The sequence below is a fragment of the Ictalurus furcatus genome, chromosome 1 (assembly GCF_023375685.1).
Source record: "Ictalurus furcatus strain D&B chromosome 1, Billie_1.0, whole genome shotgun sequence".
In the NCBI taxonomy this organism is placed as follows: domain Eukaryota; kingdom Metazoa; phylum Chordata; class Actinopteri; order Siluriformes; family Ictaluridae; genus Ictalurus; species Ictalurus furcatus.
The window spans coordinates 21,672,770-21,690,433 of record NC_071255.1 but is presented as its reverse complement, the minus strand read 5'-3'; the positions used below and the strand labels follow the sequence as shown (position 1 = coordinate 21,690,433).

General features: G+C 35.8%; 1 protein-coding gene across 2 annotated transcripts; it reads left to right on the top strand.

The window, feature by feature from the left end:
* On the top strand, positions 1-17,464 carry sh3d21 (SH3 domain containing 21). 2 transcript variants are annotated; one of them, XM_053632166.1, is made up of 17 exons: positions 1-91; positions 1,409-1,566; positions 1,660-1,717; positions 2,003-2,115; positions 2,568-2,658; positions 3,108-3,154; positions 3,243-3,285; positions 3,709-3,803; positions 4,277-4,375; positions 4,735-4,780; positions 9,246-9,308; positions 9,635-9,752; positions 12,801-12,960; positions 14,093-14,176; positions 14,953-15,134; positions 15,254-15,317; positions 15,833-17,464. In XM_053632166.1, the coding sequence occupies exons 1-17, from the start codon at positions 88-90 to the stop codon at positions 15,863-15,865; spliced, it is 1,458 nt and encodes a 485-aa protein (XP_053488141.1). In that variant the 5' UTR covers positions 1-87; the 3' UTR covers positions 15,866-17,464. The 2 variants fall into 2 exon arrangements, with proteins under 2 accessions (XP_053488141.1, XP_053488133.1); XM_053632158.1 differs by lacking the exon at positions 1-91 and having other exon boundaries at positions 231-1,566.
* The last annotated feature ends 200 nt before the right edge of the window (positions 17,465-17,664 follow it).

The following is a 17,664-nucleotide window of genomic DNA, read 5'->3' as shown; positions in this document are numbered from 1 at the left end:
TACTAGCAATTTGACATCACACAGAGCTCTGGCAGTTCCAGAGTCTACTGACACTAAACTAGAGGACTAATCAAAACATTTGGTGCAATGGGTAAGTCTCTACATGTTTATGGGTGGAAATGTTTAAAAGCAGGTTCTGCTTTTGTTTGGATAGAGTACAGTTTTTTTCTATAGTCAGTTCATGGACATTGGGTCAGTAAAGTATGTAAGACAGCTAAGGAACAGATTTTGTGGTCATTTTCAGATTGTTACACAGGTTGTAGATATTAAGATTGATATGATATGTCAATATTATTAGAACAGAATTGATCAATTATGGGTTATGATATGGAAATAAAAGCATTGATATAATGGAAATGTAATGAAAATGAAACCAATATAATGAAAATCTGTTTCTGTGTTCAGGTAAGTTTGTGTTCAGGTAATTTAGGTAATTACACTTAGTTGGACAATTTTCAATTTTCCTTGTTTGTCAGTTTTGTAAAAAAAATAAATAAAAATAATAACCAAACTATAAATAATAGCCAATGAAATAATAATGTTTACACACAGCAGTTAACAACAGCCTTGGGCATAACATAAACATTTGAAATGAAAGCATTTCTCTATGAAGTACACACACACACACAATGATTTCGAGTTTCATAATATTATGGTACCAAGACTCAGGATCTCTCGCTGTTCATATAAACCTATTTAAGTCCTAAACATTCACACTGTCAGAATACCCAAAACCATCTTTAATTAAAAAAGCCCTTAGTTTTGGATTTGTTTGTGAGTAGATTACTTCGAAGAGAAACTTTATTTCTGTCTTGTGGAGGTAGAATACATAAAAGTATGATGAGATTGTTGACTTTGTCCTAACTTCTTCCTGAATTTCACCTCTCCAAGTGACTCTATAAGAGTGGATATTTCCCTATAATGACTTCAATTAATAAAATGACAGCAGATAAGACACTTGCTATATTGTTAAGTGTATATAAAAACTGCCTGTAAAGTCTTTTCAGTAAAGACTACAGCTAGTGCAATCAACTCCTGAGTGAAACTCAACTTGGATTTACATGCCACATACCACATACCTTCTGGCCTGTTGAAACACATTGCTGTGCAAGCTAAACCAGCTACTTGTTTGAGACAGACAGTTTTGATTTGGCTGAAGGCATACTAAGATAACATTATTTAATACACCGGTGAACAGGCTACAACTGAAAACAACCTTTAATATATTGACTGAAAAAAAAAGAAAAGAAAAAAGAATACATTGTTTTTTAACATAGCAGCAATTATGGCCAAGGCATCAGCACTGAACAAGGGACTAAAATGAGCTTTAGCAACATGCAAAGTTAAATTGTTAGTACCACCATTGATATACTGATGGTAAAAACTCTATGCCCTATGTCTATGTCAGAGGTGCTGGTTCTATTAGACTTTGAGGGAACAATGGGGGATGAGATAACAGTGCATGCAGGCGATGTGGTGAAGAATGTGACAGTGTCCAGTGAGGAGGGCTGGCTGGAAGGAGAGCTCCGGGGAAAGAGAGGCATCTTCCCTGCTAACTTTGTCAAGGTCTGATCTGTTTTCTTTTGTTTCCTTGAAATTTTAAAGTCACAGATTCTTTTTGAATCATTCCTTACTAACTTTGAATTTCTGCCAATACAGGAGGTACCTATTTCCTTGAAAGGAGACAGTAAGAGGGAGCCACGAAGCATGAGAAAATGTATGTACTTTTTACAATACCATTTCCTGTATAGCCACAACAAAATACTTAAGCATGAAGTAGGTCAAAAGTGTATGCCATGACAACATGATAAACAGGTTTCCAACCAAGGTTTCACTTTGACCACATCCTATGACAAAAGCCAAGTAAGTGTTATTTATAACTGCATAAACTGTTCTATAAATAAAGTATTAAAATTTGAGACATTTGAGTTTTCTATTTGCTTGACAGAATGCTAGGGATTCTCTAGCATGTTATAACTTCTCTGGTTATTTATCATTCCAGCAAAGATGATGAAGGAGCAGTGCAGGAAATGTGAAGTGACTTATTCCTACACACCACTGCACCAAGATGAACTCGAGCTAGTTATTGGAGAGACTATAGAGATCATCAGAGAGGTAGTGTGCAACATGCTTCTCACTTAGATCATATTTACGAATGTAAACCAGTCTATCACAGGGCACCAGGCATGCACACACACACACACAACACACACACACACACACACACACACACACACACACACACACACACACACACACACACACACACACACACAACTAGCGCCAATGTACCATACAACTACTACTACCACTAACACCTAACACTGTTTTTGTATGGTGGGAGGAAACCAGGGAACCCAAAGGAAACCCACTGGGAGAGCATGTGACTCTACAGAGTAACAGTAGTGCCAATATTACCCACTGTAGCACTGTTTACATGTGTAGATGTTGAGATTTGCTGGTATAGTTGAGTAATATTAAATAAAAATTAAGTAATGAGTAATATTACATGAATATCTTCATGTTTTTTAATGGCTTTCCTGACTTGCTTGTGAATCTGCTCACAGATTGAAGATGGATGGTGGATGGGGAAAAAAGGTGGAAAAATAGGAGTGTTTCCATCAAACTTTGTGAAAGAAATTTTTGTCTGTCCAAAAGGTATGGTTATAGCTTTTGACATTATATGCAGTATGTCATAATGTGTTGTATATTTCAATCAAATTAATAAAGAAATGTAAGAAGCTGCAGGGTGCACGGTGGCTTAGTGGTTAGCATGTTCGCCTCTGACCTCCAGGGTTGGTGGTTTGATTCCCGCCACTGCCCTGTGTGTGCGAAGTTTGCATGTTCTCCCCGTGCTGTGGGGGTTTCCTAAGGGTACTCCGGTTTCCTCCCCCAGTAGACTGATTGGCATGTCCAAAGTGGACGTAGTGTGTGATTGTGCCCTGCGATGGATTGGCACCCCATTCAGAGTCTCCCCCACCTTGTGCCCAATGCTCCCTGGGATAGGTTCCCCCTGTAGGATAAGCGGTATATGTGGATGGATATAAGAAGTTGATATAAGAAGTTGCTACAGTATGTCTCCCTAAAGCATTTTTTATGATATGCAGATGTGAGAAGCAGAGCTAAACTCTCTGAGGCCATATTCATTAAAGAGGTACAGCACAGCACAGCACATTGTAGCATTGTCTAGAAGAAACTGTGGCACTGAAACAAACTTAATTGATCAGTCTGTTTCTTTACAGGGAGGACAACAGCAGAGAGCAAGTATACGTAAAAAGACAAACAGTAAGTTGATCAGGTACATACACAAAATGCCAGTGAATTTTTAAGATTTTATATAACTCTGTTGGGCCTGTTCTGATGACTTAATGTAATTTAAAATGTAGCTGTATTGTAATGTGAGCATAGGTGTATTCTGAAAACTGTTGGGTGATGCCTCCTGGGATTTCCCCAAATTACTGCATACCATTGGGGTGTTAACTTGAACCATCACACCATCAAATTTAGAACTCACTTGTTATGAACCAGTGCTTATGCATGATGTTGAATCTCTACCTGTTCCAAATGCATGTGCTGGATTATGTCTGCCACCATTCGCCTGGCTTGTGATGACTAACAAGCCATACATTTACAGCAACTGGTTTGGTGTACCACCACAATGTTGACCAGCTTGAAACGCTAGACATTCCTGTTTTTGTTGTCTGACAGTAAAAGAATGTTGCCAAGTCATGTTCGACTACACAGCCATTGCTGAGGATGAACTAGATCTAAAGAAGGGAGACATTGTCACCATCATCAACAAGGTCTGACATCTGAGATAGATTTAATTGATTGCATTACTGTCTTGGCCTGTGTGTCAGATGTTCAATTGTCACATTGCTGCCTGCCTCACTTCCTTGTTCCTATGAGTGGAAGGAACCATTGACTGCTAGTAATAATAAAAATGACATATATATATACACACACACACACACACACACACACACACATATATATATATATATATATATATATATATATATATATATATATATATACACACATACATATATATATATATATATATATATATATATATAGACATTTCATGTTGTGCTGGTTCAATTTATGTAATAGATTACCAAAGCAGTCAACATTAAATTACATTCTTTTATTACCCAATGTACTCCAACAGTATTGAAAATAGACTATTTCTTCATTCATTTGTGCTTCCTTATTTCCAGAGAAAGTGTATGTGTCTGAGTTTTACTTTTTACTCTTTTCTTCTATGCTGAAGGTCAGCGATGATGAGGGATGGTGGGAAGGTGAACTGAATGGCCGAAGGGGCTTCTTCCCTGACAACTTCGTCATGATAATCCCAGTGGAAGCTCTCCAAGTGAGTGGGTGGAGAAGTTCTCAGGCTAGCCCTGTGTCCAAGAATGGCAGTGTATCAACATTGTTTATAGGTTTTTACCAAAGTTTGTAGATTAGTTCAGTGTGTAGATTAATTCATTTATACATTACATTTTAATGCAAGTAAAAGATAGCATGCCACTTGTTTGTGTTCCCACAGTTAACTTTACTGTGGACTTTCTGTGATTGCATTTTTTCCTGTTATTTTAAACTTGTTTAATGGGAATGAATCAGAGACATCTGTTATAAGGAAAGCGGAAGTCAGTAACAAAATGTTTCCACTATGGAAAGAGCATTAAACCAAAATCCTCTAAATCCATTTTGTTGTATTTCCCTTGTCAGGAAAAAATCCAACCACCACTGAGACGTGGCACAGAAAAGCATCCAGGTAAGACAATTGCCACACTTCTAAATTGCAGATCTGGGAGGTTTTTTTTTTCTGGAATTATATGTTTTCATGTAGAAGTGATCTTAATGTTGAAGACTGAGTCATGTTGAGCTGTGTGTCAAGAAACAAATTTAATTCTCATAGGGTTTGATGTCATCTTATGGCATGTAGAGTATATCTTTAATTGTCTAAGACATGTTTACAGTGAGGCAAAACTATTGTAAATAACATGCTTAGAACAGATGCCAGTGTCCTTTAGAAATGTCTTTGTATGTGGTTAATGCTTTATTCAGTACTCAGTCTGTGAAAATTTCAATCAGTGTTAATTTATCATGTTATATTATACAATATTAAGTAATATAATATACAGAAAACACATACTGTATATCTTAGTATGATATAACTGCAAAATCAGTCGTTACATAAAATTAGGACAATCTAAAATATACAGAAGTATATAAAGATGAACTCAAACATGATCATCCCTCACAATCACTCACTCATTTGTTGCTGAGTTGTGGAGCCAGTAACCATTTAAGCTTTATTTATGGGACCTCCAGTTTATACTGTAAATATAGGCTCAGTCAAACAATTGTTTTTTTTTTTTGAAAATAATAAATTTTGAAAATTATTAATTACCATGCCATTTATGAATCAACAGTAGGCTTATCTGTTTCTGAATCTTGAACACAATGTTAAGTATGCTCTGTAATCACAGTATTGGAGCACATATGTATTTTTTTTATATATATAGATGCCTATTTGTGCACTCTAATGCTATTTAAACAACACCTTCAACATAAATATCATAAATGGACTCTTTAAGACACAATTCAGTATTTAGTGTAACCTAATATTTCTTAAGACACCTGACAAACTGGTTTAAACTCTCAGTTTGTCAAAAAAAGGATGTGAAATGCTCAGTGATAGCTGACACAACATGTACAGGAAGTGGGTTTTGTTTAACGCCGATAAGCTTACTAAAATTGCTAAGAACACCTGTGATTCTGAAGTTGTTTTTCTATTCATTACATTTGAAAAAGCAGGACTTCAAAAAGCTCATGCATTATAAACAATATGTCTACATTAACCTATATTTCAAATCCTCAAAATATTCCCTATTATTATTATTTCTGGAACATGCAGCTGTAAACAAACCAGCATTTCCTGCATTCTGAAAAAATCTGAACATCTTTTCTGAAGTAGCTCACAGAGAATCGCTTCACTCACGACAGTTTGACAGGAAGTTGTAAGCTTGTCTTAGGTCATATTATCTGAGTATAGGGGAGAAGAAGGAAGCATTTACAGGCATCTCTATGTTTAGAAGGTCAGGACAGATGCTGGAACCAAGACTTTGATTTCTTTTAGAGGGTATGTACAGACTGACTTATTGTATAGTATTTCTCTAATTTTATTTCAGTGCCTAGCTCTTACTGTTTTAATATAACTTGGTTAAGACTTCACAACACACAGAAGTGGATGGGATTGTGCACTGCACTTCTAAATGGTATTAAAGCTTTGATATTGTATGGATAAGTCTAACTAACTAGCCTTAAGTAGAAAACTGATGGTGTAAAGTACTTCCATGATATTATAAAATTATTTTCTGCATTTAACCTGAATGTATATCTGAGTTAAGGACAGACTTTCAGTAAATTGACTTTACTTTACTTTTGTCTAGTAAACTCATTATATATATATATATTTAGATCTCCAAACGAAATACAAAATAAAAGGCGTAGGCAAACATAGGCAACCTGAGTAAACACACAATACAGTTTTTATTATTATTTTTTTTTTATTGAAGCAAAACAAAGTTATCCTATACCTATCACCCATGTGAAAAAGTAACTGCCCCTTTAAACTTAAAATCTGGTTGTGCCACACCTAGCAACAATAACTGTGACCAAACACTTCCGATAACTGGAGATCAGTCTTTCACAGCACTGTGGTGGAATTTTGGCCCACTCTTATTTGCAGAACTGCTTTAGTTCAGCCACACTGGAGGGTTTTTGAGCATGAACTGCCTGTTTAAGGATAAAGGTGTATTTTGGCAAAATTCAAATGAGCCTTAATGTTCTTCTGTGTTAGCAGTGGTTTTCACCTCACCACTCTTCCCAGTGTCTTTCTGATAGAGGAGTCATGAACAGTGACCTTTATTGATGCAAGAGAGGCCTGTAGTTCCTTTGATGTTGTCCTTGGCTCTTTTGTGACTTCCTGAATGAGTCGGTGCTGTGCGCTTGGAGGAATTTTGGAAGGATGGCCACTTCTGTAAAGGTTCACTACTGTGCTGAGTTTTTCCATTTGGAGATAATGGCCCTCACTGTGGTTCTTTGGAGTCCCAGAGCCTTTGAAATAGCTTTGTAACCCTTCCCATACTTATGTATTTCGATCACCTTATTCCTCATAATTTCTGGAATTTCTTTCGATTTTGTAATAGAGTGTTACTGGGTAAGACCTTTTAACCAACTTCATGCTGTTGAAAAAGTTCTATTCAAGTGTTGATTTGATTGAACAGGGTTTGCAGTAATCAGGCCTGGTTGTGTCTGGTCCAACTGAACAACATTATGAATGCAGTTTCATAGATTTGGGGAATTAGTAATTACAGGGGCAAATACATTTTCACACAAGCCCAGTTGGTATTGGATAACTTTTTTGCTTCAATAAATAACATTATCATTTAAAATGGTATTTTGTGTTTACTCAGGTTGCCTTTGTTTTATATTAGTTTTATTTCGATTTCTGATTTATTTCAGAAACAATTTAGCAAAAAGTTTTTTAGTACAAACTTTGTTACAGATTTTTTATTTTATGAACTCTACATTATTCATTACAAAAAAAAAACCAAAAAAAACATTTAGATTCCCAAACATTAGTTTTCTAGCACTAAATTAAATGTTATAGAAAAATGTTTGTCATTAAAGAAAGCAGCATATTATGTAAGACCACTTTTCAGACAAAAACACAATGAAGGCTGCTGGGTTTTGCTGAAAAAATAAGAAGCAAGTGTGACAGTCAAAGTCTACAGAAGAACTGTGGCTAGTTCTGCAAGATGTTCAATAAAACTTACCAACTAATTTTTTTTTTTAGAAAACTGCACAGATTGTACTGGAGACTAATATTTTAATTTAAATTGAATTTTTCAAGCCAAATAATTGAAGGCATCTTTGCTCTACAGCATTTCTTTGCATGTGCAAACACATTTGCACATTTATATTTATATATATATATATATATATATATATATATATATATATATATATATATATATATACATACATACATACATACATACATACATAAATATGACCTAAAACATCAACAGATTTTCAGACAAGTCCTAAATGTAGACAATGAGAACCCACTTAAACAAATGAAACAAGCATAATATACATGGTCATTTATTTATTGAGGAAAATTATCCAATATTACATAATATTTTTGTCTCATTTGTTTAATTGGGTTTTCTTGGTCTACTTTTAGGACTTGTCTGAAACTCTGATGATGTTTTAGGTCTTATTTATGCAGAAATGTAGAAAATTCACAAACTTTCAAGCACCACTGTACACACCATAATGAAGTAGAAGAACAGTGTATTATACCACATAGTACTATAATAATTAATGGCCTCAGGTAGCATATTTATTAAGGAATCAAGGAATTAACAATGACAAATGAATTTAAGTACTTTTACTGCTTCATGAGAAATTATTAAAGTGTGGCTAAAATGCTTATCAGATCACAAATAATTATGAGCACAGTCACAAAGCTTTATGAATGTGGCAAGTGTCATATTGTTTTCTTAAGTAATTTCACCTTTCTGCTCTTTGTTTGCAGAAAGGGTACCAACATTTTTTCTATGGGATTTGAAGAAAATCCTGAATACAATTGAACAGAGAATGTTAAATTATCCATTAGCTCGACACAGGCTATCATTAAATCACTACAAATTATTTCACAGTTGACCTGTGAATAGGACCCCCAGTGGCCCCACTTTGGGAACATTTATTACCCTTGTAACTACAGACATTTCCTATCAGTGTTATTGTAGTTACTGATTAATTAATAGCAGTTATGCTAATAATCTTGAAAATGAATAATGGAATCATAAGATGGAACTTTAAATGGTTAAGGTAAATTTAACCATACACAGGAAACAGTGGGCCTCTTCCTCATTCAGGCACTCTGATATTCCCATGCTATTTGGAGACCTCTTGTCATTTTGAGAATGCTCTAAAACAGCGGTTCTTAACCTTTTTTTGAGCACGACCCACTTTTAAGAATGATAGTGTTTTGTGCCCCCCAGTTTAAGAATCACTGCTCTAAGATTTATTTTTTTTCTTTTTTTTCTTTTCTTTTCAGTTTAACACTGTTTGAAAATATGTTAAACAATCTATGGGATTGATGCTTAATCGTGCTATCATGCAACCCCTTTCACACTAACATCTCTCTTTTGGTATAACAGTAAACCAAGCTTCTGGAATGGATAAAAGCAGTATTGAAGTCCACACAAAGACAGAAACCAAAGGTAAGAGAACTTGGCTTGGAAGAAATTTATGCTTGTTTTGATAATTCTATTTAAAGCAAACAGACTATAAAGTTTAAACCTGCCATGTCTACTCATTTATTGCCCATAAAACCTTGAGATAATTGTCTCCAAATAGATGTATTCATTTTCACTTATTATGATACACATGCAATGCAGATAAATAGCTAAATCTGTCAGTACACATCCTCAGCATAAGTAAGCAAAAGGGACAGAAATGTAATAGCCGTGAGATTGTCTTTTGCCATAAGACCTTTTGCTTTAATTTCGCTTAGAAAAGCAATCATATAATTTATTTCTGTGTGCAGATGAGAAGTCGGAAGCCAGAAATCTCAGAAGTGATGTTCCTGGTAAAATAAAGCTGCCTAGTTTGTTCAAAGTCCCACCGCCTCCAGTTAAAGATAAACCACAGAAGGTTACATCCAAGTAAGTCAACAAAACTAAATTTCCTCTTTGCAGTAGAAACTACATTTGTCCTTTTGGAAATTATATATTTAGAAACTGGTAAATATGTCAGCCCTCCAAGATTTATAGATATAATTTAGCTTCCTTGACTTGCATTGTATTAAAGGTGATATATCAGTGGATATGGGCTAAATGCCAGGCCCACAGAAGAGCCAAATGGAGTTAAATAGACACTAAACGAATCTGAAAATAAACAAGTACAGTGAGGGAAAAAAAGTATTTGATCCCCTGCTGATTTTGTATGTTTGCCCACTGACAAAGAAATGATCAGTCTATAATTTTAATGGTAGATTTATTTGAACAGTGAGAGACAGAATAACAACAAGAAAATCCAGAAAAACGCATGTCAAAAATGTTATAAATTGATTTGCATTTTAATGAGGGAAATAAGTATTTGACCCCCTCTCAATCAGAAAGATTTCTGGCTCCCAGGTGTCTTTTGTACAGGTAACGAGCTGAGATTAGGAGCACACTCTTAAAGGGAGTGCTTCTAATCTCAGCTTGTTACCTGTATAAAAGACACCTGTCCACAGAAGCAATCAATCAATCAGATTCCAAACTCTCCACCATGGCCAAGACCAAAGAGCTCTCCAAGGATGTCAGGGACAAGATTGTAGACCTACACAAGTCTGGAATGGGCTACAAGACCATTGCCAAGCAGCTTGGTGAGAAGGTGACAACAGTTGGTGCAATTATTCGCAAATGGAAGAAACACAAAAGAACTGTCAATCTCCCTCGGCCTGGGGCTCCATGCAAGATCTCACCTCGTGGAGTTGCAATGATCATGAGAACAGTGAGGAATCAGCCCAGAACTACATGGGAGGATCTTGTCAATGATCTCAAGGCAGCTGGGACCATAGTCACCAAGAAAACAATTGGTAACACACTACGCCGTGAAGGACTGAAATCCTGCAGCACCCGCAAGGTCCCTCTGCTCAAGAAAGCACATATACATGCCCGTCTGAAGTTTGCCAATGAACATCTGAATGATTCAGAGGACAACTGGGTGAAAGTGTTGTGGTCAGATGAGACCAAAATGGAGCTCTTTGGCATCAACTCAACTCGCCGTGTTTGGAGGAGGAGGAATGCTGCCTATGACCCCAAGAACACCATCCCCACCGTCAAACACGGAGGTGGAAACAATATGCTTTGGGGTTGTTTTTCTGCTAAGGGGACAGGACAACTTCACCGCATCAAAGGGACGATGGACGGGGCCATGTACCGTCAAATCTTGGGTGAGAACCTCCTTCCCTCAGCCAGGGCATTGAAAATGGGTCGTGGATGGGTATTCCAGCATGACAATGACCCAAAACACACGGCCAAGGCAACAAAGGAGTGGCTCAAGAAGAAGCACATTAAGGTCCTGGAGTGGCCTAGCCAGTCTCCAGACCTTAATCCCATAGAAAATCTGTGGAGGGAGCTGAAGGTTCGAGTTGCCAAACGTCAGCCTCGAAACCTTAATGACTTGGAGAAGATCTGCAAAGAGGAGTGGGACAAAATCCCTCCTGAGATGTGTGCAAACCTGGTGGCCAACTACAAGAAACGTCTGACCTCTGTGATTGCCAACAAGGGTTTTGCCACCAAGTACTAAGTCATGTTTTGCAGAGGGGTCAAATACATATTTCCCTCATTAAAATGCAAATCAATTTATAACATTTTTGACATGCGTTTTTCTGGATTTTTTTGTTGTTATTCTGTCTCTCACTGTTCAAATAAATCTACCATTAAAATTATAGAATGATCATTTCTTTGTCAGTGGGCAAACGTACAAAATCAGCAGGGGATCAAATACTTTTTTCCCTCACTGTATAAGCAGCTTGTTTCCTGTTCTGGATATGTGTTCATATATAACGAGTGTCTGTGAGCTCATGTATGCGGTAGAGGGTAGATAGTGCTTTTTTATGAGTGTGTTATGATGCCTTGTGACGCAGCATGTGCACCAATTTGAAAAGACGTGGTTGGCTGGCTTCAAGTGTCCTGGAGGAAGCAGAGGTTAGCCTTCATCCTCCCAAGTTGGTAGTTTTCAAATGAAATGAGGCTGGTGGGTGGAAATAGTGACCAAGGTTACCAAGTTGGGGGACAAAATGGGGGGGAAATGTAATCCAAACATAATGTTAAACAATGTGATTTAAAACAATTCATTACTAAAACATGTGTTATAGATGAAGCAACCACCAAACTATTTTGCCGCATGTAAAATGGATCATGCATACAATTTTCAGAATAGCCCAATGCCTCTGTTGTTGAACAGATATTGAGTAATAAAAATAGAATGGAATACAATACAATTACAAAGAACCCACAAAGCACAAAGTCCTTTCTCTTAAAGATTCTCCAGTGGCAGCAAACTAAACAATTGTAACAAAGTGCTGAAACTTGAGACTCCCTCCATAAATGTTAAATGAACATATACTCGCAGAAAGCTTCCTAATATCAATGAGCAAAATTTTTCTTTGTTAAATAACACATTTGTTTTGATCTATTTATAATTAGCATTAGATTGTGTAGCTTATCTGCCACACAAGTCCCTGTGAATGAGTTGTTAATATAGAAACAATAGCACATCAGTATGAGTGCATTAATATAAATCTGTGATTTGCTTTACAGCCAGAACTATGGTCAGAGCTGCTGTTATAGAAATGTAATCAACTGCTTCTGATCAATAATCTAGAATACAACAACACTGCAGTATAAGAATATTAAAAAGGAAGCAACTTAAAATGGAGTGTTGTAGAAGATGTTGGTGTTCAGAATTGGTAGCTCTGGGTTGGTTGAGCATGACATTTACCTCATCACTGCAGGTCAGCACAAAAAGATTAATGGCACAGGCCGAAACCACACACGTTTCGTCATGCGAAGAAAAGTCCTCTGGTGTTCTGGTGTGTCTAGTTTTACCACTTTGTGTACACCTACAACATTACTAACATACGTTATGTAGGTGGGTCATAGCATGTGGGCAACTTTCAATTCCACAGTTTTTTTTAGACAAAGATACACTTTCTTTTTTAGGCCAAGTGATGACCAGCCTCCTGCCTCACCAAAACCCACAGATAGTAAGCCTAAAGATTCAGACCAGTTTGATGGCGTCGATGTGTCTTCTGCTAAACTCAACCATCCCACAGCCAACAGGGCCAAACCTCCACAGAGGAGACCACCAACACACACACCTGTAAGTGTTTCCTGTACACATTAAAAACTGTCATTTGCTGTCATTTACTAAAATAATCATTCCTATTCCAGGGCCTCCTTTTCAATAACTAATGATATTTTTTTCCCTGGATTAATCAGGTGTATTAGGGTCAATTAAACAGATCAGTTCAGCACAATTTGTTCTCAGGAGAATGCCAGTGTTACTTGTGAAAATGTGAAAATGTTTGCGCACAGAGGACATGGATAAATGTTAGATTCATTTGGAGTTTGCGTCTTGCTGATATTCAGTACAGCATGCAGAACAGCAGGAAAGCCAATGTCATTTGTGACCATGCTTTTAATCTTATTTCCAATACAATTAAGAAAGATTACTAGCCATTATTAATAAAAGTCTAATCAGATTATTTAAAAATATTTTTTGGTCCGTGTGTCCATGCATCCATTAGATATTTTCATTAGTGCGATATCTCAAGAATGAATGGTTGAATGTTTGTAGGATTTATGTGAAATTGTCATTGTAACCAGCAGATGAACTAGTTAGATTTTGGAATTGATCCAGACAAGTTCTACTTGTTTTTAGATTATTATTAGATTAGATTATTAGGTTATTATTAAGTGTAAAATTATGAATAAAAAATAATTTTCTCTCAATAATAAAACAATTCAATGATGTTACATTATAGTATGTATTTTGTATTCCCAATATAAAATGAGATACACTGACATTTCAAAACATAAATCATATTTTGTGCAGTGGAAGTAAAGATGCCTTTCATTATAAAAGCTGAAAACACCTTTGAAAGGATGGTTAAGTTTTACAAATATAAGTGAAGTTACACTTGTGGGTACAAGAAGTCCACAGGTCTTATAATTTCCATATGAGATATTATCTTAAAACACATGGTATCGTGTAGTTGGTAAGTCTGATTTAACCACCAATTGCTTAGTGTTGGGTGGATGTTAGGTAGATTTTAGGTCTGCACACTACTATAGGAGGCTCTTTAAATACAGGGAGTATAGCAGTATTGAGAATATGACAATGGTTCCAAATGGTCAAAATATTTTGCTAATGGAGAGTATTTTATCATAGACCTACAACTGCAAATGTAAATCTGTTGGAAATGTGACTACTCCCTTATTTTTCTCCAAAGCCATCTGGTGACACCAACCAAAATGAGGCATCAGCATCAACAGAAACAGATGGAGCTGATAAAAAGCATACAGTTCATCCCAAGGTTTGGAATCAGAATTTTCATCCACAACAGGAAATCTATTACCTGCAGCCAAAATGATTACAACTATATGCATAAAATATGATAATCTAGCAACAAAAAGCATATCATGGTCAGTTAGGCTGTATTTTTCCCACATGAGGCCCTCATCCCAGTATTTTGAGAACATTTTCAGCTGAAAAACAAAACATTTTCCATTTACCTTGATAGAACACTGCATCAGTACATGTTACAAGCTCTGTGAGCACAGGCAAACATTACTAGTGTGAAATGGGGGCAGATTTTAAACAGCTCCTTTGGATATGTTGGATATGTTCCAGCAAACTTGGATGTTTGGATACTTGGAGCTCTTATGCAAAATGCATAATGGTTGGCAAGTCTGATACTGTCTTTTAAAAAATACATTTTGTTCTTTTCCATCTTACCCCTCACTGGCACCCCCTTGCAATTCCATCCCCCAGTTTAAATACCTCTGCCATACAGCATGCCAGTGTAGTTTTAGCTATGACAGTGCATCTGCTTATATCAAATCCCTTAAAAGCTGGGCAAGTATTAATTTATTTAGTTAGAATAATTAAACATAATAATAGAAATACTGATTTCTCTATTTTTCTGATTTTTGGTATGAATTTAGCATATATTACTAGACATGTTATCTTGTCAATGTCATTATCTATGCCAGATATTACTATTTCAGATTTATTTATCATGTAATGATATGATCGCACTTTTATATTGTTAGCCCTAATTATAATTAAGAAAAAAAAAATGTCTTGCAGGACACAGGAAATAATTTACCATTGAACAGCAAGACCTCCGCTATTTTAGCACCTCAGAATCCCACTGTGTCTAAAACTGAGACAGAGACAAAACCAACAGTGGAGAAACCAACACTGGATCAGGTTCTTGCTGAACTGAAAGAACTGCGCATGGAAATGGAGCTGTTCAAAACCCGGCACGAGTGAGTATCTCCTACACACTAGCAAAAGTAGCCATCGGATTTTAGTATTCTAATACCAAACTGCAGTATATAGGTCATGTGTAATAATCATGATATAAAACATGTTATTCTTAAAACAGTACAGACATGAAAGAGCTTAAAGACGAGCTAGATGAGGAAAGGAGCAAACGAATGAAATTACAGGTAAGTGGAGTTCTGGATTCATGTCAAAATATTTAGATCAAAATATCATTCTGTTATTACAATATTTAGAAAACATTCTTACCAACCTCTAGGTCACATTTATGCTCACTCAGCTATGCGACTGTTCACCTTTAACAGGGCAATAAGACTTTTTTAACATTATGAATGGAAACAGCTTATCAGGAGTTATGATATTTTATAACAATTCCAACTCAAAACACCATTATCTTCAACCTTTACATTTGTGTCAAGATTAATGTATTCCTAAAGCCTAAATAGCATTCATATCAAAACATTATATTGAATAAAGTTCATATTTGCTGTTTAATTATACACAGTTTATATATCTATTTAATCTAGATTAAAGAAACCCTTAAAAGTTCTTAGTGGACTCTTGTAGAAAGCTATATCTATTTACTATCCATCATTCATTGGGGAACCCTTTTCTTCTCTATGTGTCTGCAATAAGTCCAGCTATTATATTGTCCAGCTATTAAAATGATCACTGTTTGCAGGATGAAGTACAAGTGCTGAGGAGGCAGAAGTAACTACAACTCAGCAAAGATTTGGACTTGAGATTGTGTTTTTAATGTGCCGAGCTGCTCTCAGTGGAATGCTGAATCAGGATACCATGACACACAGTATGAGTGAAGAGACAAAACAGACTGACCTGGAGACCCACACATCAGACCTCACAGCAGTTATTGATTCAATCGTTCTTTTATATATATATTGTATTTACAAGAGGGAGAACTTAAGTGCGCATGTATTCTAATGCATCTCTGAATAGCAGTTATTGGTTATAGGAAAAGATAAATGTCTCTACTTCATAGAGCATTTCTATGACACCAAGAACCTTTTTTGTGTGCGTTGAGTCCTCATACTATGTGTTCCAAAGATCATAATGTTCTAGTTTAATATCTGATGTCTAAGCCCATATTTTAAATGGTATTTTATCAGTTATCTTTAAATCTCATCACAGCTATTAATAACTTTGCCATTTTTCCAGGCACACATATCATTATCGTCTTTGTTTAATACATTCGTTAACATGAACGAATTGTGTACTGTACTTCAGCATTAATATACCATAAATAACATTAACCAAGTAACTAACACCTGTATTGATTTTTAAAAAATAAACCAAATACTCAAAATTATCTATCTGTTAACCAATGTTCATACCATTAGTGAGTAAAATTAAGCCCATAATGACTAAATGAAACAACATCTTAATGAACATGTTTGAGGTTGTTAAGTGAGACTGAAAAGCAAGTTCTAATACTTACACCTGTAAGCTTCAGTTAATATTTTTTATAACTTGATTTGTTTTTTCTTGAAATTACTTTTGGTATATTAATGCTGAAGTTTATAGTTTGTTAATGTTAACTAATGCATTAAATTATGTCAGTTAAGCGAACGTTGATGTATAGTATCACCATTTTTTTTCTAGTCCTATGTTTTCCAAGGTGGTAGATGGCTCATTAGTGTATTTGACTTAAATAAAACAAAACAAAAAAATGTATATGTAATGATGTGGTACAGAATGATGAGAATAATTTAAAAGTACTTTAAAATGGCTAAGATGTACTTGGTTGAAAAAGCTCCTGAAGCTCAAAGGTTATTTTACATGCTGGCTGAACCAGTGTTATATTTTCCCCCATTTCTTATCTGCCTCACTTTGAACTGAGTTATCTTAAAGCTGTGTCTATTTAATTGTGTACACCACAAGGACCACAAAGCTTTTTTATGTTAAGGATTATGCTGTGTGTTATTACAGAACTGCAATGTTTCTCAGGATTTGTACACTAGAGCTTCACTATGATTTGTGAATTTAAGGTGATGGAATAAAAGTGGATGTATTACAAATAACTAATGTGACATAGAATCAGCCATGTAATATATTTTATTATTTATACAAAACATTTCTGGGTACTTGGCATGGTGGCACAGCGAGTACTATTGCTGCCTCACGGTGACAGGGTTGCCGGTTTGATCATGAGTTTGGGTTGCTGACTGTGTGGAGGTTTTTTGTTTTGTTTTGTTTTGTTTTTAAAAGCTGCTAATAGCTGCTTGTGAATAAATAAAGTTTTGTAAAATAGCATGCCATCATTGGGCTTGCTTATAAATAAAAAAGTGGAAAGTGACATTTTAGTAGCATTTATGTTATTTTTTTTATACATCTCTGTGGCAAAGGGACTGACTGCTTTACTGATGTCCTTCTGTTCAGCCTTCATTGTGATTGCTGTGGTTAAACTTGTGCTTGCATACTGTACATATTCAGCCCCACTGGTGTGAAACCCATAGATTAATCCTCTGCCCTCCTGTCCTTCTTACTCTTTCACTG

What these genes read in the sequence shown, in the direction of transcription:
- sh3d21 (XM_053632158.1), top strand. Translation starts at nt 1,375, where the DNA reads ATGGTAAAAACTCTATGCCCTATGTCTATGTCAGAGGTGCTGGTTCTA. An exon ending in TGGCACAGAAAAGCATCCAG is followed by an intron (nt 4,781 to 9,245) that starts GTAAGACAATTG and finishes TTGGTATAACAG; the next exon opens with TAAACCAAGCTTCTGGAATG. An exon ending in CCACAGAAGGTTACATCCAA is followed by an intron (nt 9,753 to 12,800) that starts GTAAGTCAACAA and finishes TTTCTTTTTTAG; the next exon opens with GCCAAGTGATGACCAGCCTC.